The sequence below is a fragment of the Gasterosteus aculeatus genome, chromosome 20 (assembly GCF_964276395.1).
Source record: "Gasterosteus aculeatus chromosome 20, fGasAcu3.hap1.1, whole genome shotgun sequence".
NCBI lineage: Eukaryota > Metazoa > Chordata > Actinopteri > Perciformes > Gasterosteidae > Gasterosteus > Gasterosteus aculeatus.
Window position 1 is genome coordinate 1,727,203 of NC_135707.1, and position 22,551 is coordinate 1,749,753.

Sequence of the window (22,551 nt, forward strand, 5' to 3'; positions counted from 1 at the left end):
GTTTGGTCATTTGTTATAGTTATAAGCCAAAACTATACGGGTGGAAGAATAACGCTGGAGCAGAAAGTTGGGTGCTCAGTTAGAGCATCGTGTCTTTATATTTCTTTTTTAAAATACAAGAAGAAATGAACATGTCCAAATATGCATTATGCAAATGTGGGACGGTCCAAAAGCAGTGGAGCATAAATCCTGACCGAGAAAAACAAGACAGCGACGTGTGTGTGTGTGTGTGTGTGTGTGTTGCGGTTCAATACTAAACCAGGATCAGTGTGAAACGTACTTTCGTGCAGTTATTCACGTTTCCTTTATCTTTGGATCATATTTCCGTACACGCGATGGGGACGATCATAAACTTTCTACTCTGCACTTTTGTTGGTGAGTCACATTCATTTTCGAACATTTTTGAATACAACGCTCTGTAGATAAAATTATGTGTGTACGGTCAGTCATTTAATTAATTGTAGAAAATGTGTTGAAACTTTTGACTGGCGCTGTAGATCCACTTATCTTTTACCATGTTTGTATATTCGAGCTCGTATTACTAAATGTGCTCTGCATGCTCGTACGTTCTGCCTCAGTGAACCACATCTCCTGCCTGAGCAGATGTCCCTGCTGTCATAATACACGTTTGCTCTCATAGTTCTGGTTCCCGCTTCACATGTATGAGATATGCAATCATCATCAAACGATTGTCCCAACAGTTCCCGGGTGTGCAATCGATGCTCAGAACAATGCGATGTAATCTCTGCTTCCTCCACAGTGGCTGTCGCTCAGGCTAAGCTCCGTTTGGAGGCGGACAGGCCCTTTTTGAGGGTGCAGGTCGGTCACACAGCTGAGCTGGAATGCTGCTACAGAAACAGTAATAATCCAGTGAAATGGAGCTGGATCAAACACGCTGCCAACGGAAGCCTCAGTGAGGCTCCAGAATCGACCCCGGTGGCCTCCAGCAGATCGTGCGGCACCTTGACCTTGGAGCTTGTCCAGCTGAAGGACTCTGGGTTCTACCGGTGTTGGCTGAAAAGCAACAACTACACGGTGATGTCGCATGGCACCTACCTGCAGGTCTACAGTGAGTCCTCCCCAGTGGGATGAAGTGGAGCGAGCTCTTAGCGCTGTTAACACCTCGTTAAGCCACAAATCCTGACAACGTCAGTCCGGGCGAGAAGCGACATCCGTGCATATCGGAGCTGGTTTCATCTCTACATGATCATTCATTGGCTTTAAGTAGCATCACAGATGGAAGTTGCAATCAAGCTGACGCGTCGAGCCATTTGTCGCACTGAAATTCCGTTTTGCGTAATAATCTCATTTACCTCGGATGATAGATGTGGAAATGGGGAACAACACAATGGCTAAATTGTGTGGTCTTCATACTAAAAAGTACATTTTACACCCTCTTCAAAATTCTTTCAATATTGCACTTGTTTTATTTCTCTGCCCAGAGCCGATGGAGAAGATAATACAGCTCAGCGAAAGCACCAAAAACAAGATCCTGACAGCTGAGGGAGTCTTGCTGCTGCTCTGCGTGATTGTGCCTTCTGTCAACCTTCTCTGCCAGGTCAGAAGATCCCGTATTATGGGCAGTTCTACATCATTATGCACTACCAAACAATGTTTCCAGTATGTCTCATTGATGGTAATGCCCTCATGTACACTCAGTAGAATGTGTCTCATACGTTCCCACAACATGCAGCTGGTAGGTTCCTGGTGGTAAATTGCCCAATTTCAATGCTTTGCCAACTTGTATTTGCCCTCACAGTCGAGGAGACTACATGAACTGGAGAAGAAGAAAGCGATGAAGGAAGAGGAAAACATTTATCAGGTAGTCACACGGCACGGCGCGCACGCGAAGAGGAACTCGTGAAAGTCACGTTGCTGAACACATGAACAAAGACATGAATGAGCTTAACATCAGTTTAACGTGCATATGTTTCAAAGACCTTTGTGCAATTACTTGTCACCCCTCTTTCCTTATCTAACACTTCAGGGGCTGAATCTGGACGAATGTTGGTCTGCATATGATCAGATTGAGCGCTGCGATGCCAATGGGCCGTATGAGGATGTGGGCAACGTTAGGGAGGAAGAGGAGGAGATCCAGCTGGAGAAGCCCTGAAGAAAAGGCTGAAGATTGAGAAAGGGAAGTGCTGTATTTTTTGGGCTGCAGTGTGAATGTGTGATATCCGAATAAAACATTTTCCATTCAGTTTTGTCTGCGTTTACAGTTGCAGCATCTGATAACATAGTGCTATATCTTGTACAAATTATAGCCATTTAATGAAATATGTTTTCTTTCTCCCGGTTCAAATTAAGTGAAGACACACAGTCTAGAAAATAATAGTATACAATTAATCTCCAATCACATGCCTATCATGTAGGGGCTTTTTTTTAGTTATGCTTTTTTAGTTCAGCTTTCAACTTTTTTTTTCATTAAAAGAAAAATCTATATACAATGTCTGTTTTGATCTGACTGAATGATTTCTAAATGTAAATTTCTGTAAGTGCTCCAAGATTAAAGATACATACAAAAAAATACATCCTCGCAGTCATTTAAAGCGCCGACATTGTCTTCAAACACGATGCCGCTGCCATCTGTTTGTTGAACGTGACCAGCCTTGAATTTAAGCCCAAGTTGTAGGGGGCGGGCTTTCATCGACTTTACAGCGTCGCGATTGGCCACTGGAGGCGGCGCAGTCACCCATTGGTTTCCTTCCTCTCGCGGGCGTGGCCATTGAAGCTGGAACGCAGGTAACGTTCAGAGAGATGACAGAGGCGGGTGGGTAAACAGAGGGGCGGGGGGGGGGGGAAACATGGCGTCCAACAAGAAGACTGGTGGAAGTAGCAGATATGAGAAAAGTGTAAATGGAAGACGCTCGTCCAAACACAAAGAGGTTCCAGTGGGTGAGTTGTACCGGGCCCACTTTATCGACCCCCCCCCCCCCCCCCCCCGTCGCGTTTCTTGTTCCTCCCGTCCTCTCTTTGACGCTCCGGAGCTGCGACCTCCCGCTAGCCTGCGTTAGCCTGCGCTAGCTTTCCCCCCCGGCTCCGCGTCAGCTGCCTGCGTCCTGTGATCATTTGACCGCGTTATAACGAGGTCGCACTTGGCGGAGTCTGGCGCGCAGACCGTAAAGAGGAGTTACGTTACCGACAAAAGTGTCCGGTCGACCACCTCCGCCCGACAAGTAACGGGCGGTCCCCGCCGCCGCGGTGACGTCACGTGCAACGTCACCGTCTGACGTAGCCCTCGTAGGGTTAGCATTGCTGTAGCAGTAGACCTGGACTAAATGCCCGGCCCACGCCGTATCTATATTCACCCTCTCACGTTCTGTGCCCCCCAGTTCCCCCCGATGCTTGTGACAGGACTCACCTGACCAGGTACTGCAGACACCAACAAACGGGGGGGGGAACTGTCCAGTGGGTCAACTTCACACGGTGCGCAAATCTATTAGGCAAATGGGGTCACTGGTGAAGCCGTCATCACTGCCTGGTGGACAGCACAGCAGGGACACATGGGCACGAGTGGACAGCCCGGGACGCCCCGTGTGGATCTGCTGTGAGGACTGAACACTATTGTAGAAAGGCTTCCGTAGCTTTGTTAAGAAACTAAAAACCTGCCTTTGTCTTTGCTACATTAATACACATCACACCCTCGTGTTCATGAATGGGGGCATTTATAGTAGGCTTATTCCCGGGGTAATGGGATTAGAAGAGTTTTAACCTAATCGTACTTGTTGTGTTTGGGACCTGAATATCCCATTCAGTTTGTCTCCCTCTGCACCAGTGCATTGTAAGACTGGAGGGAAGCTCTCCGCTTCCCATTCGGAGGCTCATTGTTGTGTGTTTCCTGCTGTTCGGTGTGGCGTTGTGTGCTTTTGAATGCGCTCCCACTGGTGGAAGGGTCAGAGCCTCCTTAAAACGACGCCTCGCTTCCTCTCGCCTGTGTGTTGGCTATTTTTAAAGCCTGCTTCCTACGGACACACGGTGGAGTTTAACCTCTAACAAGGTCTGGACCCAACGTATGAGGAGACGTATCTGCTCTGAAAGGGATTCAGCTTCAAGGACCTGCCTTTGTGTTGCGATGTCGTTGAATTACCCGGGCTTCATGTTTTTCACCACATCATTGATAAAGAGGAATTGTGGGAAAGGCACAAGTTGGAACCAACCACGGCAAGATCAACACACTGAATCATGCTGACGTTAACATTTACCTACTCATTGATTCTACCCAGAAATGTAAAGATGTTTTTTTTTCCTTTTTTTTCAAAGAAATCAGGAGCCCACATGACCATGTAGGTTCCAGGACGCACCTCCAAATGTGATCGATTTAACATTTAGAAAACACTCCGCACTGCACATCTGTGTCAGCTATATATTCTAATAAAGGATTCGCTTATTATACCCCATAACTTGAGTTTGGGCCCAGATGACATCAACATATATAATATATATATATATATATATATATATATACACCAAAAAATAAAGACTGAATACAGCTAAAAAGTTCTTCACAGCTGTGTACAGATTAGTTTGTTTCATTTACGTAATGTGTCCAAATCCTAATGGGTTTATAAGACACCAGAAATACAGCTGCAGTGGACACGGTTTTTATCGTCATCCGGCCCAGATAAATCGACATGAATGGAAGTCCCTTTACTAAAGCGTTCATCCCTCGTGTCCTCGTGGATGGGGGCAGTCAGACGCTCATCACAACAAACGATTCCGTTTGCATCTGGCGGAATTGAACCTCCCGTCTCGGAGGCTGATGACGGCGTTACTGTGCACAAGTTTTGTTCTTTAAAAAAAATAAAGTTATTCTTTGAGAAGTTTGAAACTAGTTCACAGCACATCAACAGCCCACTTTTTCCTCTATGCATGAGAACCTGGTTGGTCGTAATCCCCTCGATAAATGACGCATCGCTCCTAATTAACAGAGTTTAAACTTTCAGCCAAGGGGTGGCCAAGCAAAATGTCCCTTTTGAGACATGTTTAGGCTTGAATCAGTGCTGCCGGCTGTGTTGGTCTCCCTGTGAGTGGGTGAGGGGTCACGTCTCGCAATCATGCAGCTGCCGCCTGTGATTTCAAACTTGAGGTCATATCTTTCCAGAGGATCAGGCCTTCGATGTTCCATTCGATCCTGTTTTTTTTTGGGTGTCCACACAGCGTGCTTGTCCAGCATTCGTTGCCAAGAATTCGTATTTCTTAACGGTTGACAGAGAGCACATTTCTGCTGCATGCTCAACAAAACAAAAATATATGCGCAGAGGTGCTGCGTTAACATGAAATATGTGTGTTTTATTATGTTTGGATTGACTTGTCCCTTTCCCTAATTTAATACGCAATGAAAGTTTATGCAACAGCTGGAAAAATGGAAGCATGTTTGTCCCATAATGTCATGTTTGTGATTTATTTTGGGTACATGATCGGCTAATCGGCTAAAAGGTCACAGGGAGTTATAAGCCAATAACAAAAAAGCGTCAGGAAGAGAAAGTTAACTAGGACAGAGTTGTCTGTGCCCCCCCCCCACTGTGGGAGGAGACCGGGAAGGGACAACACATTGCATCTGAGTAGAATTGATTCGGAGTCCGACACACACACACACACACACACGTCCAGTGTTAAATATGAGGCAGTGACAGACGGTGAAAGGGACAGCGACAAATCAGAATACTTATCTCCATCCTCTCTGCTGTCTCTCACCCCCTCGTTCTTCTTTTCCATGCTGTCAATTGCTTTTCGTGGAAGAGTGGAGGCCGATGAGGACAGACCCTTAAACTCAGATGCTGGTAAACCCTTCTCCTTTTTCCAATTCTCCAATAGTTCGCCTGTACCGTTATGTGCATGCTCTGCCAGAAGCGGCCTGCAGGTTGTTTTTTAACTCATTTGTCTGTAATGTCACTGGTGTTGGTTGTTGTGCATGACTTATTAATGCCCCCCCCTCATCCATCTTTAATGTGGAGAGGTAGAACATAACGGCTCCAGTGGAATTGCAGTTGCACACACAAGGGGATCGTGCTGAAACACGTTTGGATTTTGCAATATTCGCTATCGCACAACAAGCAGAGGTGACAAGGCTTCAGGTGAGTCATGCCTTTCGTCTCGTGACTCCCATCGATGGCAGGATGACGTGTGGGACAAAGGGCAGGACTCCACTGGGCCGTGTTTGAACTCTACTTGGAGCTCAGCAGTTACTCAACATTTGCATCGCATCTGCATTCTGATATTCTCCCCCCCGCAGTTGGACCAGCGTGTGATGTGTTTTGCAGCAGCTTCATAAAGTTCACGGCACAGCTCTGTTGGGTGATTTTAAATCTCGCTGCCCAAACTGATTCCACTGGTGCTGCAGCCTCGGCTTGACCAGGTGGTCCGTTAATGCAGACGGGTGGTTGGGTCTTTATAGATGGTCTTTGTGCAGGTCTTCATGTTTCCAGGTTCATGCTGACGTCAAGAGTTTTTTTTTTATTTTCAATGCATATTAAGTAACGGTTCCCTGTGCAGTCGGGTTCGTTGCATAGTTGCATAGTGTTGGCTGCTGAAATGTTTGCTAAATCATAAAGATTTAAATTCTATTATTATGGCAGTGTTTGTGTATTTGCAGCCGTACAGAGTCTGTTGCTTCATGCTTTATTACAGCCGCCTCTACCTTTGTGGAACTAGATAGAATTCAGAATATGCCGCCCAACAAGAGGATTGAAATACTATCGGTCATTGAATCAAACTCCGATCGAGCTGTTCAGATGCAATTAAGGGAGTCTGTTGATAATAACCTGTTATGGATTATAATCCAAGGTTATAAATGTCGGAATGTAAATTCTGTTTTGCAGAAGAGCTTCCTTTAAAGTCATGAGACGGGTTTTTCCCTGTTCTTTTCACACGCTTGAGTCGATGTGAAATCAGGCCCGAGCTTCTTTATTTAGCTTTGTGGCAATACATAGTACTTGATATTGTACTGTGACCCCCCCCCCCCCCGGCTTTGCAGATTTGTTCAGGCCGTCTCTGTACTCGGGCCAAAGAATGCCCCCTTCGTAGGGAGCATTCAGTGCAGTCTCGCTGGTGACATCAGCCACACAAACACACACAGGGTTTTCTTGTTTGCACATTATGTCGCTCACGATCGAGATGAATTTGTGGATTCATAAATAATTTGTAGCTGTATTTGACGTTATGCATTCTCCTCAGGGTTGAAGTGGGTCGTGGTCTGCGGCATCTTTTTAAAAAAATTCTTAATGTATGCCAGCAGCAGAGAGCTAAAGTAGACCGTGTTAACGTTTGCAAAGCCCAAAAAGCGTGGCTTTGGGGTGCGGTCAGAAAGCGCTCCTGACGGAGAAGAGTGACACAAGACTCTTATTTTTCATGCAATATGCCTTTTTGCTGTAAGTTGACTGTCTGATAAATGTCTCTTCCCAGATGCCAGAGGGTTGTGATTGCTCCCAGCAAACTGAAATTGCCTCTCCCATTACTCTTCCTGAAGCCCGTGGAATAATCTTGCGATAAAGGATCCATTATTTCTTTGAACCCCCCCCCCCCCAACCTCCTCAAAACAATCTTTCAGCAGTATCAGTTCACCTTTTAGCATGCAGCTTCGTGGCTGATGTCATTTGGGACGACCTGATTATCTATTCTAACTCTCTTTAAATGTACTGCAAGGAACCACTCATAATGAGGAGATAATGTTCCTTATGTGTTTGCAACCCCCCCCTCCACACACACACACACACACACACACACACGCACATATATTTCACTTTCACTTCCCTGAGGAAACACTGGTCTGAGTTCTTTTCTGTTTTCGCTGCTCTTTTCTTCCGTCTCTCAGCGCGCCGGCCACCCAATACAGTAAGTACCTGCTCTCAGGTGTCGTGTCTCGGGTGACAGACGGGCTCAGCCCTTTGGGGGGGGGGTGGGGGGGGTCTGACGGGGACATTAGGCCAAGGGTATGGGCACACTTGGAAAACAGACTCCGCTGTGTACCTCCCTTTGGGACTCTTGTCTTGTGCGACTGTGTTTGTTGTCGGTCTGTGACTAATCTGCCCCCCCCGCCTCCCTCCCCTCCCAGCAGGATGAAAGTAGAGAAGCGCCTTTGCCTGTTCTTCCGGTTCCTGCATGTCTGCCTAGATCTCGGTGGATTTTTGTCTGCTTAGACCGGGCTTTACATGGTTTAATTGCAAGGCCTGCTTAACCGTTTCAATCAATGCCCTCCTCTACGGCGGGCCACAGGGGAGGAGTTAAACAGCAGAAAGGGAACGTTATGTACGGTGTATCCCACTTTGGACAGTGTCTGCATGCTAATAACAAGAATAAGGATCCCGGGGCTCCTCTTTCCGCTCGCAGGAACACATGCCAGCTAACGGTGTAGTTTAACAACTACAAAGGAAGAAACATTTCATTTAAGGTGCCGCGATTGATACGAGGTTAGTGATGTCGGCCACACACAAAGAGTCACGTGAACAATGATGCAAACTTCTCTCTCTCGCCGCTCTTAGTGATGGACACCAAGGCTGTGTTTGCGGCCCTGTACAGCGTGTGTGAGGAGAATGCCGCCTTCTTCTCTGGAGGCTCCAAGGGGTCGCCGGGGGACGCGGCCCAGCGGCTTGTGGACACCATGGTCCTCATCCAGGGGCACGCTCACAACCTGGAGCCTGTCGTCTCCGGCTTCGCTGCAGTTTACCATCATTTTGACTTTGACCCACACATACCTGCCAACGGCTACCGCTCGCTGGTCAAGGTAAGCTGTCAGGATGTTTGGTGTACATGGCTCAGGTGGCCTTTGGTCTGGTGCAAAGGAGGGCAGCCGTGAAGGGTGACCTGCCCCACACAGCAGTGTGTTCTTATCGATATTCTCCCAACTGTGTGAGAAAGTGCTCGGCAGCGCCGCTTGATACCGCTTTGTTTCAAGGGCAGTCCATTTGTTTCACAGATTGATTTTATGCTGCAAATCAGGTTGGATAAATTTCTCCAGCTGCGGAATATCTACCCCTGCTGAACCCAGTGTACTTTCTCTTCTACAGTTATTGATGAAACATCATGACCTTCAGTGGCTGCAGTGTAGCAGAGCAGCTAATGAATGCGGCTGAGTTTTATCGCCTCCTGGATTTTAACGTTTAGAATCCTTCTCATTCCCACCGTGGTACGGGGACTAGTGTGTAGGATCCTGCAGCTTCAGCAGGCCTTTCACGCGCTCTTTCCAGCACGCGTTGTTCAAGCTGACACCGTAATCCTAATTTAAGCAGACCCACTGGACATGCTCTGTAATGCTTTGCATCCAAAATGAATCAAATCATTTTCACGAGAATTCGATAAGACTCAATTACTGTGGCATTCTTTATCCTTTTCCAGGTGGTGCGCTGCTGCATTCTCCACATCATCCAGAAGGGGCGCTACATCACCGCCAACCGCCGCAGCATCTTCTTCAGAGTGGCTCACAATGCGAAGGAGATGGAGGCCTACTGCAACGCTCTGTGCCAGCTGCGCGCGCTGCTCTACCTGGCTCAGCGCATGCTGCACGACAACAGCCACGGCAACCTCTTTTTCCAGGATGAAAGCGGCCTCAGCGAGAGCTTCGTCCGCGAGTACTCCTCAATGCACAAGGGGTGCTTCTACGGCCGCTGCCTTGGCTTTCAGGTGAGACGAGGTGGTGGGGAGGTGCCAAAGGGGAAGGCCGACAAATGGCTAATGGTTGCTGGCTGTAAATCATGACGAGTTAAAGTAGAGGAACCATCAGGCTTCCTAGTGGAGCTGAACTAGAGAGGCTTAACCCTCCTCAGAGGTCAAGATCCGACTAAAGGGAGAAAAGGATGAAGCCTCCCTGGTAATGTCTGAATCCCTTTAGACGGTCTAAGACTCCCCTGACGTTCTGATATCCCGTAGTCTGTATTTCATTTCATTAAAAAATGTGTTATTAAATGTAGAACGGATTATTTGAATGCGTTATTTATTTTCTCCTCCTCCAGTTCAGTCCAGCCATCCGGCCGTGTCTCCAGACCCTCGCTATTGGCCTTGTGGCCTTCGGAGAAAACTACAAACGCCATCAGTCTGGAATAGGTTTGCATCTTCTTGTGCGCTCATCGTGCCGTCACTCAATTGCCACTCACAGATCCTACCCGTCCCCACGACTCTCCCCACGTTGCTCTTTGGCCCCTGACTGCAGCTTTTTGATGTTGTGTGCTTCAATTGTGGATGCTCTTTCATCCTTTGGAGTCTCGAGGGCTAGCTGGTGTGCTTCTTCTATACTTCAGAATGTTTGAAAACAAGCACACTGTTATGTACAGAGGCAAGCACCATCATACACGCATGCACACACACGCATGTATGCACACGTTTAACACTCAAGAAGGAATCATTGGACTCTCATGGTTTCTTGTGCTCTATGCTGCCCCCAGTGGAGGTAGGAGGCATTGCCCCATATGGTGAGTGTACTTCTTCATAATCCTCTGTAGTGTGAACAAGTTGCTTCTTTCCTCACAAGCTGCATTGATAGAAGTCTGACATGTACAGCCACTGTAGCTTAAAGGGCTTTACTTCTTGCAGAGCAATTAAAAGCAAGACATAATTTGATTGCAATGCCATGATGAATTGCTTTGGTTTTAGCATTTGCACAGTAGGTGTGCAACATCAATGTGTGAAGATGAAGCTGCGTGATATCGATATAGTGCTGTGAGAAAAGCCTATTCATTCTCAGTTTGATGCTTTTTCTCACTTGGGGCCTTGTCTTGACGACCTGCCTCTCCTTCTATCCTTTCCTCGTTCTAAATCGTGTTGTTCTATACAGTCACTTACTGCAATTGTTCCCATTGTCCGTCCTCCGTTTCTGTTTCCGTGATATTGTTGTTTTCCACCGCACATTCCTTTCCCTTTTTTACTTTTAAAAATGTAGTTTTCGCCATAACCTTCCCCAGGTGTCGCAGCCAGCTCCATCTTCACCTCGGGGAAGTACGCCATCGACCCGGAGTTGAGGGGTGCAGAGTTTGAACGCATTACCCAGAACCTGGACGTCCATTTCTGGAAGAGCTTCTGGAACATCACCGAGACAGAAGTCCTGTCGGTGAGTAGACGCGAGACGCACACGCATACAGGCACACCCGTGTTGTTAACACTGACTGAGTTTAATTTTCAAACTGTATCAAGAATATTTGACTTTCCTCGAGCAAAGGTATCGTTTCATTAAAAAGGATTTGATTTATTCACCCAGTCTGGTATCTCTCTCCACTGGCCTGACTCGCTCTCTAACATACGCTTCTCTCTCTCTCTCTCCTTCCTCCAGGGTCTTGCCAGTATGACGTCCACGCAGGTCAAGGTGAACCGGGCTCTCTCTGTGCCCCCCCTGTCCTTTGACCTCCCCCTGATGGCCGACGACACGGCATCTGTAACCATCGCTCCACCATCCGCACACGTCGGCACGGCTCCGGTTCAGATGAGGCTCATCTCGTATGACTTGCGTGACGGACAGGTATCTAAACGGCTAAACTTTTGAATGCACGTTTGAGCGACCTGGTTTGCGACGGTTTTCCACCGGCTGTTTTTCAACCACCTCGCAATCATACAGATTCTTAAAATATTCCCACAGTGTAGAAGCACATGTGGTATTTTCCCGGCTCATCCTCGCAGACTTAATCCCCTTCATTATCTCACTCTTTTTCTCCATCATAGGTATGGCTTTTTCTCCCCGCTCCATCCGAGCTTTTACTCCTCCTTTCTCTGCAGCTCCGCTCACAACCAGACATGGCTGAATCCCTCTCCAACCCCAAAACGTATACAAGCCTGCGTCAGCCAAAGCCCCCCCCCCCCCCCCCCCCCTCTGTTTGTGGTAATGAATGGGAATTAGTGTGCGTTCCTGCCGGCTCAGGGGGGGCTGAGCGCAAGCATCTGGAGGAAAGCTTGTTAATCCTCCTCTCAGAGGGGCTCTGTTTCCAACACTAGCAACGCAATATATGCAGAGTGAAAACAAGGCTTTGTTTCCAATTCCCAGTCTGTGGACAGTTGTCATACTGATGGTCCGCCCCCCCCCCCCCACCTCCCCATCTGTCATCGTTTCCTCTTTCTTCTCTCAGTGGTTTGTTGTCTTTTCTCATTTTCTGGGTAAATTCCTCTCCCCGTCTCCAGGATAGTGAGGCTCTGCTGTCTCTCGCTCGCTCTGAGGGTGGCGCCATCTCTCTGTCGCTGGGGCTGAAGACGAAGCGCCTCCCCCCGTCTCCCTGCCTCCTGGTCCACTTCCATGGGGGAGGATTTGTGGCCCAGACCTCCAAGTCACACGAGGTGAGCCGTTGCCACGAGATACCCTCGCTCTGACCAGAAAAGCAATGTGGTTGTTTCATTTTTAAGAAGAAATGTAAAACGTAATGCAGCATTTTAGAACTCAGCGTATTTATTCACTGCCTGACACGCGGCAGTATTTGACTTGTATGTAATATGTTTATAGTCAAAATGTAGCACCTACACATCCAGATGCTGACAAACCGACAGCTCCACCATTGGAAACCTGGACATGGTTAACAAAGCGCTCATCCATCTTTTCAGGGCATCATTATTGCTACAAAGAAAATAAAAATAGTCAAATATTTTTCTCTTACTTTCTAAGTAAAGGGTTACGTTCACTGTTTTGTAATTAATCCCTGAACGTGTAAGTATATTAAAACATAAAAATCCATTCCTTCTTTTTTTCCTCCATACAGGAGCTTGTGTCCTAATTGAAACATCTAAATCACTGTGGTAGAAAAAAGGGCTTTGGCTTTGTGTCTTCAGAGTCCTGTTGGCTGTGTTCGGTCTTTATTCCATCAAACACAGTTTGTGGTCTGCTCATGTGTGTGTGTGTGTGCGCGTGCGTGTGTGTGTGCGTGCGTGTCAGTCTTTATGTGGCATCGGGCTGATTAAAGCTCCTGGAAAAGACTCTGTGAAATCACTGTGGGTTTGGGCATCTTTCTCTCATAGCAACCAGAGGCGGGACTGAACGGGGCTGTCGCGTTGAATTAAACAGTGTACAACCCGGCGGAGAAGGATTACCGGGGGCCAGGCTCTAATGAACGCCTTCTCTGCCAGTTCTATTCCTTTTACTTACTCCCTCTCACTCGTTTTAATTACTCAAAAAATCATTTTTGCTCACTTCCTTTTACTTTTTCCTGTCCCGTCTCATTATAATTACAGCCCCTTCTTAATATTACCAGTTGCCTTCTGCTCTCTTACTGAGGCGAAACCAAGAAGGACAGAGGAGAACAAAATAACAAAATTTCTCCTAAGGCGGGGGCCAGGGGCGTCCCTTGTACGTCTCACACGTCCCCGTGTCCTTGCCTCAACTGTCTTCTGGGTGAGATGGACATCAGGAGCTCGTGGTGCTCTGAGGGCCCAATTATGCTGAGATCACCGGCATGCACTGAGCAACTTAGGCCCGACCACAAACACACACTCCCAGCAGAGGTATGAGCTGGCAGATTAAATAGTCTGCCTGTCTGAGAGCGACTGCAGCTCCCAGTAATCCCGGCTTTGAGAAGAGATCTGGGACTTTCTGAATCAGGGTTTTTTTTAGTGAAGTGTGTGTGTGTGAGACGTAAGTTCCCTGAGTCATCGTGTAAAATGAACCAGTCGTAGTCCCAACCGAACCAAAACACACTCACACACGTGCCTCTTTTCTTGGAATCCCGTTGCTGCTTTTTATGCAGGCAAATGAAACGTCTGACTGACACACCTGTCCATGGACCTGCTGTCTCTCTCTCACACACACACACACACACACACACTGCTTTTCCTGCCCTTGTGAGCGGATGGAGAGCTGTCACTTTCACCACCAAGCCTGTCATGACTACTGCAAAAAGGTGTTGGGATACGATAAGGACTTTGGAGGAGCTGACGATTTAATTTTTTCCATCCTCCACGGTGAGTTTGGAGGCCTGTTCAAGGTCGCTGCATTGCAGTTGGGGAGTGAAGCGCTTGCGTTCGCTTGGCACAAGGATGGTAAACACTTATCTGCACTACAGCAAAACACTCTTCTGTCGAGTGGTATTTTAGACTATCCCCGTAAACCCACACTGTCCTTTTCTCCTTCAAAGCGGGACACGTGACACCTTTCTTTGTTATTGCTGCACGAGAAGAAAAGGAATGAAGGTGACTGTCTAGACCGCAAATCAGAAACCAGGCAGATGACTTCAGAGGGACACATTTTATCCTTTCTCTTTAATGTTTACCCACGCGCATCTCACTCCCCTCCTCCATTTCTGTTCCCCGCCGTCTGACTTTTATGGGTGTTGTGTCTTTACGTGTAATATAATCACTGTCAAACCACATAATCCGTTCATAAATCCCCCACCCCCCCTCCTTCTGTCTGGTGCAGCCCTATCTGAAGAGCTGGTCCCAGGACCTTGGTGTCCCCATACTGTCAGTGGACTACTCTCTGGCCCCCGAGGCCCCGTTCCCAAGGGCCCTGGAGGAGTGTTTCTACGCCTACTGCTGGGCTCTGAGGAACCCCCACCTACTGGGTACCTGCACACCTCACACCTGTGTCTGTATCAAACCACCTGGGTTTACCAAATCCCTGCACCTCCTGAGAGGATTCATTCATCTGCAGCACCTCCACTCACACAACGTGTTGTCCTGCAGGCAGCTAGTCGACACCCTCCTCATATTCTCATAATTCGGCAATGGAGGACAAAAAAGATGCTGCGTTGTGACGTGCATCACATTTTTCTTACACCCCAGTAGATTTCGTGTAGCTCAGAAAAGGCTTAATTTAGCTCTTTAATGCCTCTGCAACGGCGTTATATTTACAGGTTGTCCCTCGGTCTGTCCCATCGTCCATGCTCTTGATTACATCACAAACATCCTCAAGTATGAACTGAGGAGGTTTCCGGTTAGCGTTCCGGTTTCACTGGAACCTTACCAAACAGGCCACATTTTAAGAATTTACAATTGAATGACGACATCAGTGATGTGCGGACACTGAACAACTGTGGTACTGGTTATTCTTTGTCTCCTTTGCCCCCCTTTTTTTGGATTTCCACTATTTATTTGTTTCCTCCTTTCCTTCACCTCTGTAATCAGTGCCCTGTTTAAAAAAAAAAAACTCTCGTATAAACCTCCAGGTTGGACCGGAGAAAAAGTGTGTCTGGCCGGTGACAGCGCGGGAGGCAACTTGTGTTTGACGACGTCTATGCGAGCCGCTGCCTTTGGTGTGCGGATGCCAGATGGCATTGTCGCAGTCTACCCGGCTACCCTGCTGACCGCCTACGCATCGCCGTCCCGTCTGCTCACACTTATGGATCCCCTGCTGCCGCTCAGCGTGCTCTCCAAGTGTCTCAGCGCCTACGCAGGTAGGAGGGTTTGTTTGTTTGTGTGTGTGTGTGTGTGTGTGTGTCTGTAAGGGATTGTTAGTGTTAGTCTTTTGAAAATATTATGAATACAAGTGAAAAAAATATCATGTCAAAAAATATTTACAGAATATGTGATATAAAAATAAAAAATTAGATGTAATTTTAGTTCAAAATGTCATGAAAATAAGTAAAAAAATATTAGGCCGAAAAATGTTGTGGGGAAAAAAAGTCTAAAGATTAGGCTGGAAATGTTTAAAAGAATAATATGAAGTCAAAATATTTCTACAGATGTAATGTCGAAAAAAAAAAATTGGGTCAAATTTCTTTTTTAAAAGAATGTCTTAGGTCAAAATTTTAAACGTAAAAAGATATTTGGTCGAAAAATGTCTTAGAAAAAAAGTCAGAAAATATTAGGATGAATGAAGTCAAAAATATTTCTACCGAATATGTAATTTTGGGAAGAAAGAATTAGGTCGAAAGATGTTTTTAAAAAATGTCTGAATGTTTTTTTTTTAAATGTCATGAAAGAAATTGGAAAATATTAGGTTGAAAGATGTAAATGGTAAAGTGAGAAATTTAGGATAAATGTCATGGAAGAACGTCAAATTATATTGGGTTGAAGAATAATTCCGGGTAAAACTATTAGATCAGATATTTCATGGGGGGAAATAAACGTCTAAATATTAGGTTAATAAATCTAGTCTGTATTGTTTATCTGATGGAGTAAAGCATTCTATTCTGTTCATTTCCTTTCTTTCCGTTATCCCTGCATGTTTCAGCCGTCTGCTGCTCCACAATATACGTAATTTTAACAAATTGTAGTTATGGGTTTGTCGACGACGTAAATGAAGATGCTGACTGGCAACTTCTTGTGTGTCATGAATAATAATAAGTTTAGATGATTTCTTTTTAAATACTGTTTTATTATATAAACACTGAGCAAAATTTAAATACATTCTGTTACAACATCAATTCAACCAATGTCCACACGGCCGATCTCGTGTGTCATGACCGTAATAACGATCATGTTAATCATGAAGCTGTTTTTGCTTTTGGATCTTGTCACCACTTATTTGTGTTGTACACAACGCGTATAACAAATAAATGAATCATAAATCTTTGGATTTTATTCTAGTCGCATCATGTCTGGAACAACAACTCAACTTATTAGCATATAGATTGTTTGTCATGTTTTGTCATTGATGTACGTATGAAGCAGATGGAACTTTCTAGTCTTCTGATGAATTGTTTCAGAAGGAGGCAAGTGGAGGGAAAGTGTTTGTCCAACTGAACAGAAGCACCAGTCACTTTCCATCCAGGTCTTCTGTCATCACCGTGCATCGCTGTTGCGTGCTGCCGATGGCTTTTCTTCACCCTGCCGTTACGCCTTTCCTATTACTGCCCTCCCATCTTCTTCTTTTGTTACTCATTCATGCTTTTCAAGAATCCTCCAAAAAAAAAAAAAAAAAAAACACCTCACGTCTCACTTGTTCCACGTCTTCCTCCGTGTCTCCTGCTCCAGGCAACGAGCCGCAGGAGGAGGCGCAGGTGGAGAAAGCGAGCACGCTGAGCCTGGTGAGGAGAGACACGGCCCTGCTGCTCAGAGACATGCGACAGGGAGCCTCCAACTGGATCCGCTCTCTGCTGGACTCCAACGCCGCCACGCCCGCCCCCGCCGCCGCTGGAGAGAAGCCGCCGGGAGCCGCCGGTAAAAACCGCCGCGCGTGTAGTTCGGCCGCCTTTTTTGGCGCGCTTCTCTGTGCACACGTCTTCAGCAGCTTTTATTACAACATCAGCTGCATATGAGTTAATTTACAGCCCATATGGAGGAGGTTATTGAGATGGATCCCCTTTATTCAGCGTTTAACTAATCAATTATCGCTTATGCTCACCTTGTTGCGTAACACTCCTGTAGCCATTCATATCAATTCACCTCCTTGGAGCAGAAGGCCTTTGACAGTAATTGTTAATTGTAGCCACCGTAAATCGTAATTTCCCTGGTGTCCCTTTAGTTAGGTGACACCCCCCCCCCCCCCCCCTCCAGACCTGCAAGCACCAACTGATGCTAATGTCACACAGGTGAGTCTGCATTATTAAGAGGCCATCATGGCGCTGATTCGTTGGTGATTAGCTGTGCTCTGACATCACCGTGGCAGCCCACTTCTCTCTCTCTCCTTTCTGAAACATCCTACTTTGCGTTTTAGGCTTTTAGCTTCTGGCCGTGGACCAGAGGACGTGGGACAAGTGGAAACGGGGGGGGGGGATGAGGGATTGTGTAGACTTTGTGTACCCTTTCCTGTCCTCTAGCTGCTATTGAGCCTCATTCGGTATCCGTGATCATTGACTGTACGCTGTGTTATTTAGGGGCCTTATTGAACATCTAAAAGATTTTTGATTTCCCCAATGTCTCATTCCTTTTTTTTTTTTTAGACACAGTGAGGAAAAGCATTTCCGAGGCGTGCTTCTCTTCTCCTCACGCCGACCCCCCCGTGGCCTCCGATGCCTCCAAGTTCCCCTCCAGGAAATTATCCTTCAGGAGTCAGACCTGCCAGGACTTGGCGTCCAGCAACCACTCTGCTTCTCACAGTGCGGCGCTGCTCTCTGAACACACGGTACGCCGCCCTTCAGGGTGTTTCCATTGAGATCAGCGCTTATCTGGAAGCAATGAACAACATTGGGGACTTTAGTTTGAAGGAACACTATTTCAATGATAATTAGTAAACCATTGCAGAGGAAGAAAACACACCAGTTTTCTCTGCTTTAAAATGATTTTTCAAGCAGCTTCAAAGAGGCTGAGCAGTTTACCAGCATGCATATATTTTGGCCCGATATCATACAATGTTGTATGCCCTGCAGTGTATGTCGATGAACTCAGCTGGGATTATGTCTCCCGTGCCTCATAAACAGATCTGGCTATAAAATGCTGACCGAATATCAAAGCGTTTCTGGTTGCACGGCTACCAGCAAAGTATCTCCGCATGTAGTTCCACACCAGCAGAGTGGATTAGTGGCTGGCTTGGGGGGGAGGAATAACGAGTGAGGGTGACGCAGCATTTTAGATGTGCTTTTCCTCCGTGAAATCGGGGTTGTGCGGCCGAGACTGTGAGGCGAGCCAAAGTTTTAAGAAGTCAAGGACAAAGGGTCGTTTGTGTGTTCGCCTTTCTTCTTACGTCCGTGTACTCGTGAATTATTTCCCGTCTCTTCTTTTTGCAGCCAGAAGATGTGAATTTCTTCCTCTCCACGGATGCAGATCCCTCCACGTGCAGGGACCTGTTTTCAGTGGCCATACCGCCCCCTGCTGGGCAGGAGGGAGCGGAGCTGGAGCCCCCCAGGGAGTTCCCCCTGGGCTTCGAGCCGCTGCGCTCGGAGCAGCTGTCCGAGATGAGGATGCAGAGCTCTCCGGTTGTCAAGGACCCGTTCTGCTCTCCCCTGCTGGCCCCCGACAGCATGCTGAAAGGCCTGCCGCCTGTTCACTTAGTGGTGAGACGCAGCTGGGGGGGGGGGGGGGGGGCGCGATGACGACACCCTGCTTGGCTCCAACGCCTCTAATGTTGACGGTTAAATCCACATGGTTCAGTGGTGGCTCCCTGAACTCGGGTGTTACGGCACGTTAGTGCGCTTGAGCCCGTGAGAATGTCTGCGTTGGTTTGCTCCTGTGAGCCTCTCCAGGGAAGCTGCTGGTTCTGTTTCTTGGAGTTTAGCAGACATGATGTGCTGGGAGGGTGGATGTGAAAAGGAAGAAGTTGGTGCTGATTTGAAAGGCGCTAGAGTGAGTCAGCGAGATTGTAAAGCAAGTGGGGGGACAAAAGAGACGCTCGGCTCCCCTTTCTTCAGACTCCTGACGCGTCTGACGGGAATCCTAATGTGTTTTCCTCCGCTCTCAGGCGTGTGCGCTGGACCCCATGCTGGACGACTCCGTGATGTTTGCCAAGCGCCTGAGGAGCATAGACCAGCCCGTCACCCTGTGCGTGGTGGACGACCTCCCCCACGGCTTCCTCAGCCTGTCGCAGGTCTGCAGGGAGACCAAGGAGGCCGCCGACGTCTGCGTGGAGAGGATTCGCGCCGTCTTCAGCCAGGAGGACGCGGCCGCGGCCCCCGAGCCGCGCAAGCACCGCAAGCTGGAGCGGACCGACGGGGGCGCGTCGGCCTCGCCTCCCCTGGCCGACCCCGCAGAGGAAGGCAAGCCCGCTGACGGGGAGGGCGTAGCTGCCTGGGCCGCGCCGAACAATACGGACGCTGTTGGTGTTGCGCCGTAAATATGCTTCGGTTAAAAATCTGCCGTCGACTCTGAAGGAAGTGTAAGTAGGCAGTGCGATTCAGAGGGAGGGGGGACGGGGGGTGAGACCAATGGCGGACGAAATGAAACCGCCTACAAAAGACAATCGCATTTTAGAATAAAAATGTAATCAAGCAACTACTTGCATCAAAGAGCAGCACTCGCCCACGCGCTTGACGGAGTGCGAGTTGGCCATAAAGCGGCGCATAAGACACTTAAGACGGAGCCCGAATGGGTGATTCATCTCAGCCCGGGCAGTCGTTTGAGCCCCTAATCAGATCGCGGAAGGCCCACTTTGTGCTTACGGTGGCGTCCCCGTCAGAGCGGCCACTTGTCCTTTAGGGGGGCCGCCGTAAATCACACTTGATCACCTCATGCTGCGTTCTGCATCGGGCCGGTTTGGTCGATTACTGCTCACTCTGAGAGAAGTAACTCTGTTGAGTCTCTCCTAAATCAAATTACTGAACGGCTCTAAACAGGATGAATTTATTCACTTGTTTTTTGAGATTCTTGTAGTTTGTAATATCATAAACTCTATGCAGTAGTTGTACTTTATTTGTACAGTCGTTTCTATTACTGGATTTAAATCCTTCAAACTTCACAGGTTTGTTCTGTTGGCAATCGCTTTATTCTGAATATTTACCTCCGCTCCTTTGCCACAGCTACTTGGACCTCGCTGGTCTTTTGAATTAAAACCAAATCCTCCTCAGTAAAGCATACTGACAGAATACGGCTTTTATTAACAGAGCCGGATCACCTTCTGAGGAATAAAATGTCGGCCCCCGGTCTCTATAAGAGCGAGCATTGCTCGAGAGTCTCTGGAAGACGCTAAATGTTTAAAGACTTTTTAACATTTTCCTTCTGCAGAAGTCAAGTTGGATAGAAAAACATCCCTCAGCTATCCGTCCGCATTGTGGAGTGCTATGCACGGCTCTGAGGTGCTCCGTACTCGTCTGCACGGGATGCAGTGCGTCGAAGGGGCCCCTCCCTCTTTGGACTAGATGCTTTTTATTTATTCTATTTATTTCGTCCCACCACCGGCTTTGTTTTTGATAACCGGGGGCTTCTCCCCTCTACGCGTTTCCACCGAAGCACTTTGAAATCCACCGAAATGTGGTTTGGAGGGTCGTTCCCTCTCAGGTCCAACTATATATAGATGCCCCCCCCCCCCAACCCCTCCTGTGGCGTTGTCCTGCCCTTGTTGCCAGGTCTGCAGAGAAGGCTGCCGGGTGACGAATAGGATTGAGCTGAAGCTCTGCGTGTGAAATCCTTCCCTGTAGAAGAGCGGCGCTTTAAGCCAGCAAAGTTCCGCTGCGGGATTAAAGCTCGACTCCTCACCGCAATGTGGCTGTCAGATTGATGAAGAGAACCGCCGCCGCGTAGAGGCAGAGAGGAGCCGCCGCTGATCGTAACCCAGCAGCAGTTTGTCCGTCGTGTGTTTGAAGCTTGTGTCACGTTTCTTTCTCCGCGGCGTCGGTGCCTGTAGGTGCACGTACGCGTTCCCGTGATCCCCCCCCCGTCTCTCTCGTGTCCGGTTCACAGGAACAAAGCCACTCCACCTCAAGCCGCCGTGGCCCTTTTTGTATTTGTTCTGGTCTGTGGGATACGTGACCGGACTTCTGAACCGATCCCGAAAACGCCGCCGCCGGTTACTTTGTTATTTAAACTTTATATATGTGAACTATTAGAAAACCTTGTGTGACAAGAATGTGTCAAATTCCCCCACTTGGTGTTTATTGAACTCCGTATGCCTCTTACCCATGATGCACCAGGTTCACCTGTCTGCTGTTCACGAATACGTTTGCAGTGTTACCTTTTCTAGTTCCCACATTCCTGGCCCTGATGGAGTTCTGCAGATGCATTTATGCTTAATGCAGAATTATGCAGAAATTAATCAGTGTCGTTTTAATTAATGCTGCTTTTTCCATCCGGACCGTCCTGTTTTCTTAGAATGTCCTTGTGAGTGCAAACTAGTTCTAGTACCTCAGGTTGTACAGTACACAACAACAGTTTTACATTTTAAGGTTTGGGTTTGTTTTTTTTGCCTCGGGCTGATTCCGTTAAAGTACAACGCAAAGTGCACCGCTGCTCTCGTGCTGAGCGAACTGCCTCCACATTACAGCAGAGCTATGCAGAAACTCACCAGCACGACTCTCCTCCGTCAGAAACGCCGTGACGCCATTTGTTGTCGCGCAGCGCGTTCCAATCACCTTGAGGTTGGAGGTCGGCGTCGGCGTCGCAGCCTGTACACGACCTGGTTACATGTGCGAGCGACCTCGACCACCTGTTTACGGACTCCAACACTCACTGGATCAGTGGATGTGTTGATCGCCAAAGCCTGCAGCCACAGTCCTGCAACGGATGTGCTGCTGTCGTCGTTTACTGTTTGTTATCAGTCATCAGTACGAAGGTGCTGGTCCGTGCTCCATATGCAAAGTGCGCTGCACTGAAAAACGTCATTCTGATGTCGAAAATAAGCCTTTAAAAAACTAAAATCAAGCCATAGACCTCACACAAATGTTTTAAGTTTACTTTTTTTTATTTGTCATTTATCGAAGTGCAAACCTGTGAATACAAGAAGAATGTATGTTAAACAATATATGATTCATGTAGTTATTTTTACTTCCAGATTTGTAATCCGATTGATTGCAGATGGATTGATTTGTTTCTTTGTTGGTTTTTATTTGAATAAATATATTCTCCCATGAAGCTGCTGTTGTGTCGGTGAATCGACTTCCATCACGTTGATCCACCTGAAGGTTATTCACAAGAAGCTGTGCGTCCGTGGCAATAAAGCACAAATAGTATTGTTATTGTTATTGTGTCATTTAGCTTTTATCCAAAGCGACTTGCGTTGCATTTTTAAAAAGTCTACGGTGCAAATCCCAAATAAAAATTATCTTTTCAGTTCTCACAGGATCTGTGCTGCTTCATTACACACGTGTGACCTGATGAACACATGACGGACACATGATGAACACATGA

At 47.5% G+C, this 22,551-nt stretch overlaps 2 protein-coding genes across 10 annotated transcripts; both read left to right on the forward strand.

The window, feature by feature from the left end:
* Nucleotides 1-174: 174 nt before the first annotated feature.
* On the forward strand, nucleotides 175-2,203 carry cd79a (CD79a molecule, immunoglobulin-associated alpha). The gene is made up of 5 exons (XM_040166197.2): nucleotides 175-375; nucleotides 761-1,069; nucleotides 1,443-1,558; nucleotides 1,760-1,822; nucleotides 1,988-2,203. Exons 1-5 carry the CDS (start codon nucleotides 336-338, stop codon nucleotides 2,111-2,113), a joined length of 654 nt encoding a protein of 217 aa, XP_040022131.2. The 5' UTR covers nucleotides 175-335; the 3' UTR covers nucleotides 2,114-2,203.
* Nucleotides 2,204-2,739: 536 nt separating this feature from the next.
* lipeb (lipase, hormone-sensitive b) lies at nucleotides 2,740-22,275 on the forward strand. 9 transcript variants are annotated; one of them, XM_078094413.1, is made up of 17 exons: nucleotides 2,795-2,898; nucleotides 3,336-3,372; nucleotides 5,743-5,783; nucleotides 7,814-7,833; nucleotides 8,481-8,722; nucleotides 9,334-9,618; nucleotides 9,948-10,038; nucleotides 10,377-10,403; nucleotides 10,893-11,038; nucleotides 11,258-11,443; nucleotides 12,097-12,249; nucleotides 14,315-14,459; nucleotides 15,063-15,290; nucleotides 16,813-16,998; nucleotides 17,721-17,902; nucleotides 18,504-18,770; nucleotides 19,175-22,275. In XM_078094413.1, coding segments are annotated over exons 4-17 (2,511 nt in total). In that variant the 5' UTR covers nucleotides 2,795-2,898; nucleotides 3,336-3,372; nucleotides 5,743-5,783; nucleotides 7,814-7,832; the 3' UTR covers nucleotides 19,547-22,275. The 9 variants fall into 9 exon arrangements, with proteins under 9 accessions (XP_077950535.1, XP_077950536.1, XP_040022128.2 ...); XM_040166194.2 differs by lacking the exon at nucleotides 7,814-7,833 and having other exon boundaries at nucleotides 2,753-2,898; XM_078094408.1 differs by lacking the exons at nucleotides 7,814-7,833; nucleotides 10,377-10,403 and having other exon boundaries at nucleotides 2,753-2,898.
* The last annotated feature ends 276 nt before the right edge of the window (nucleotides 22,276-22,551 follow it).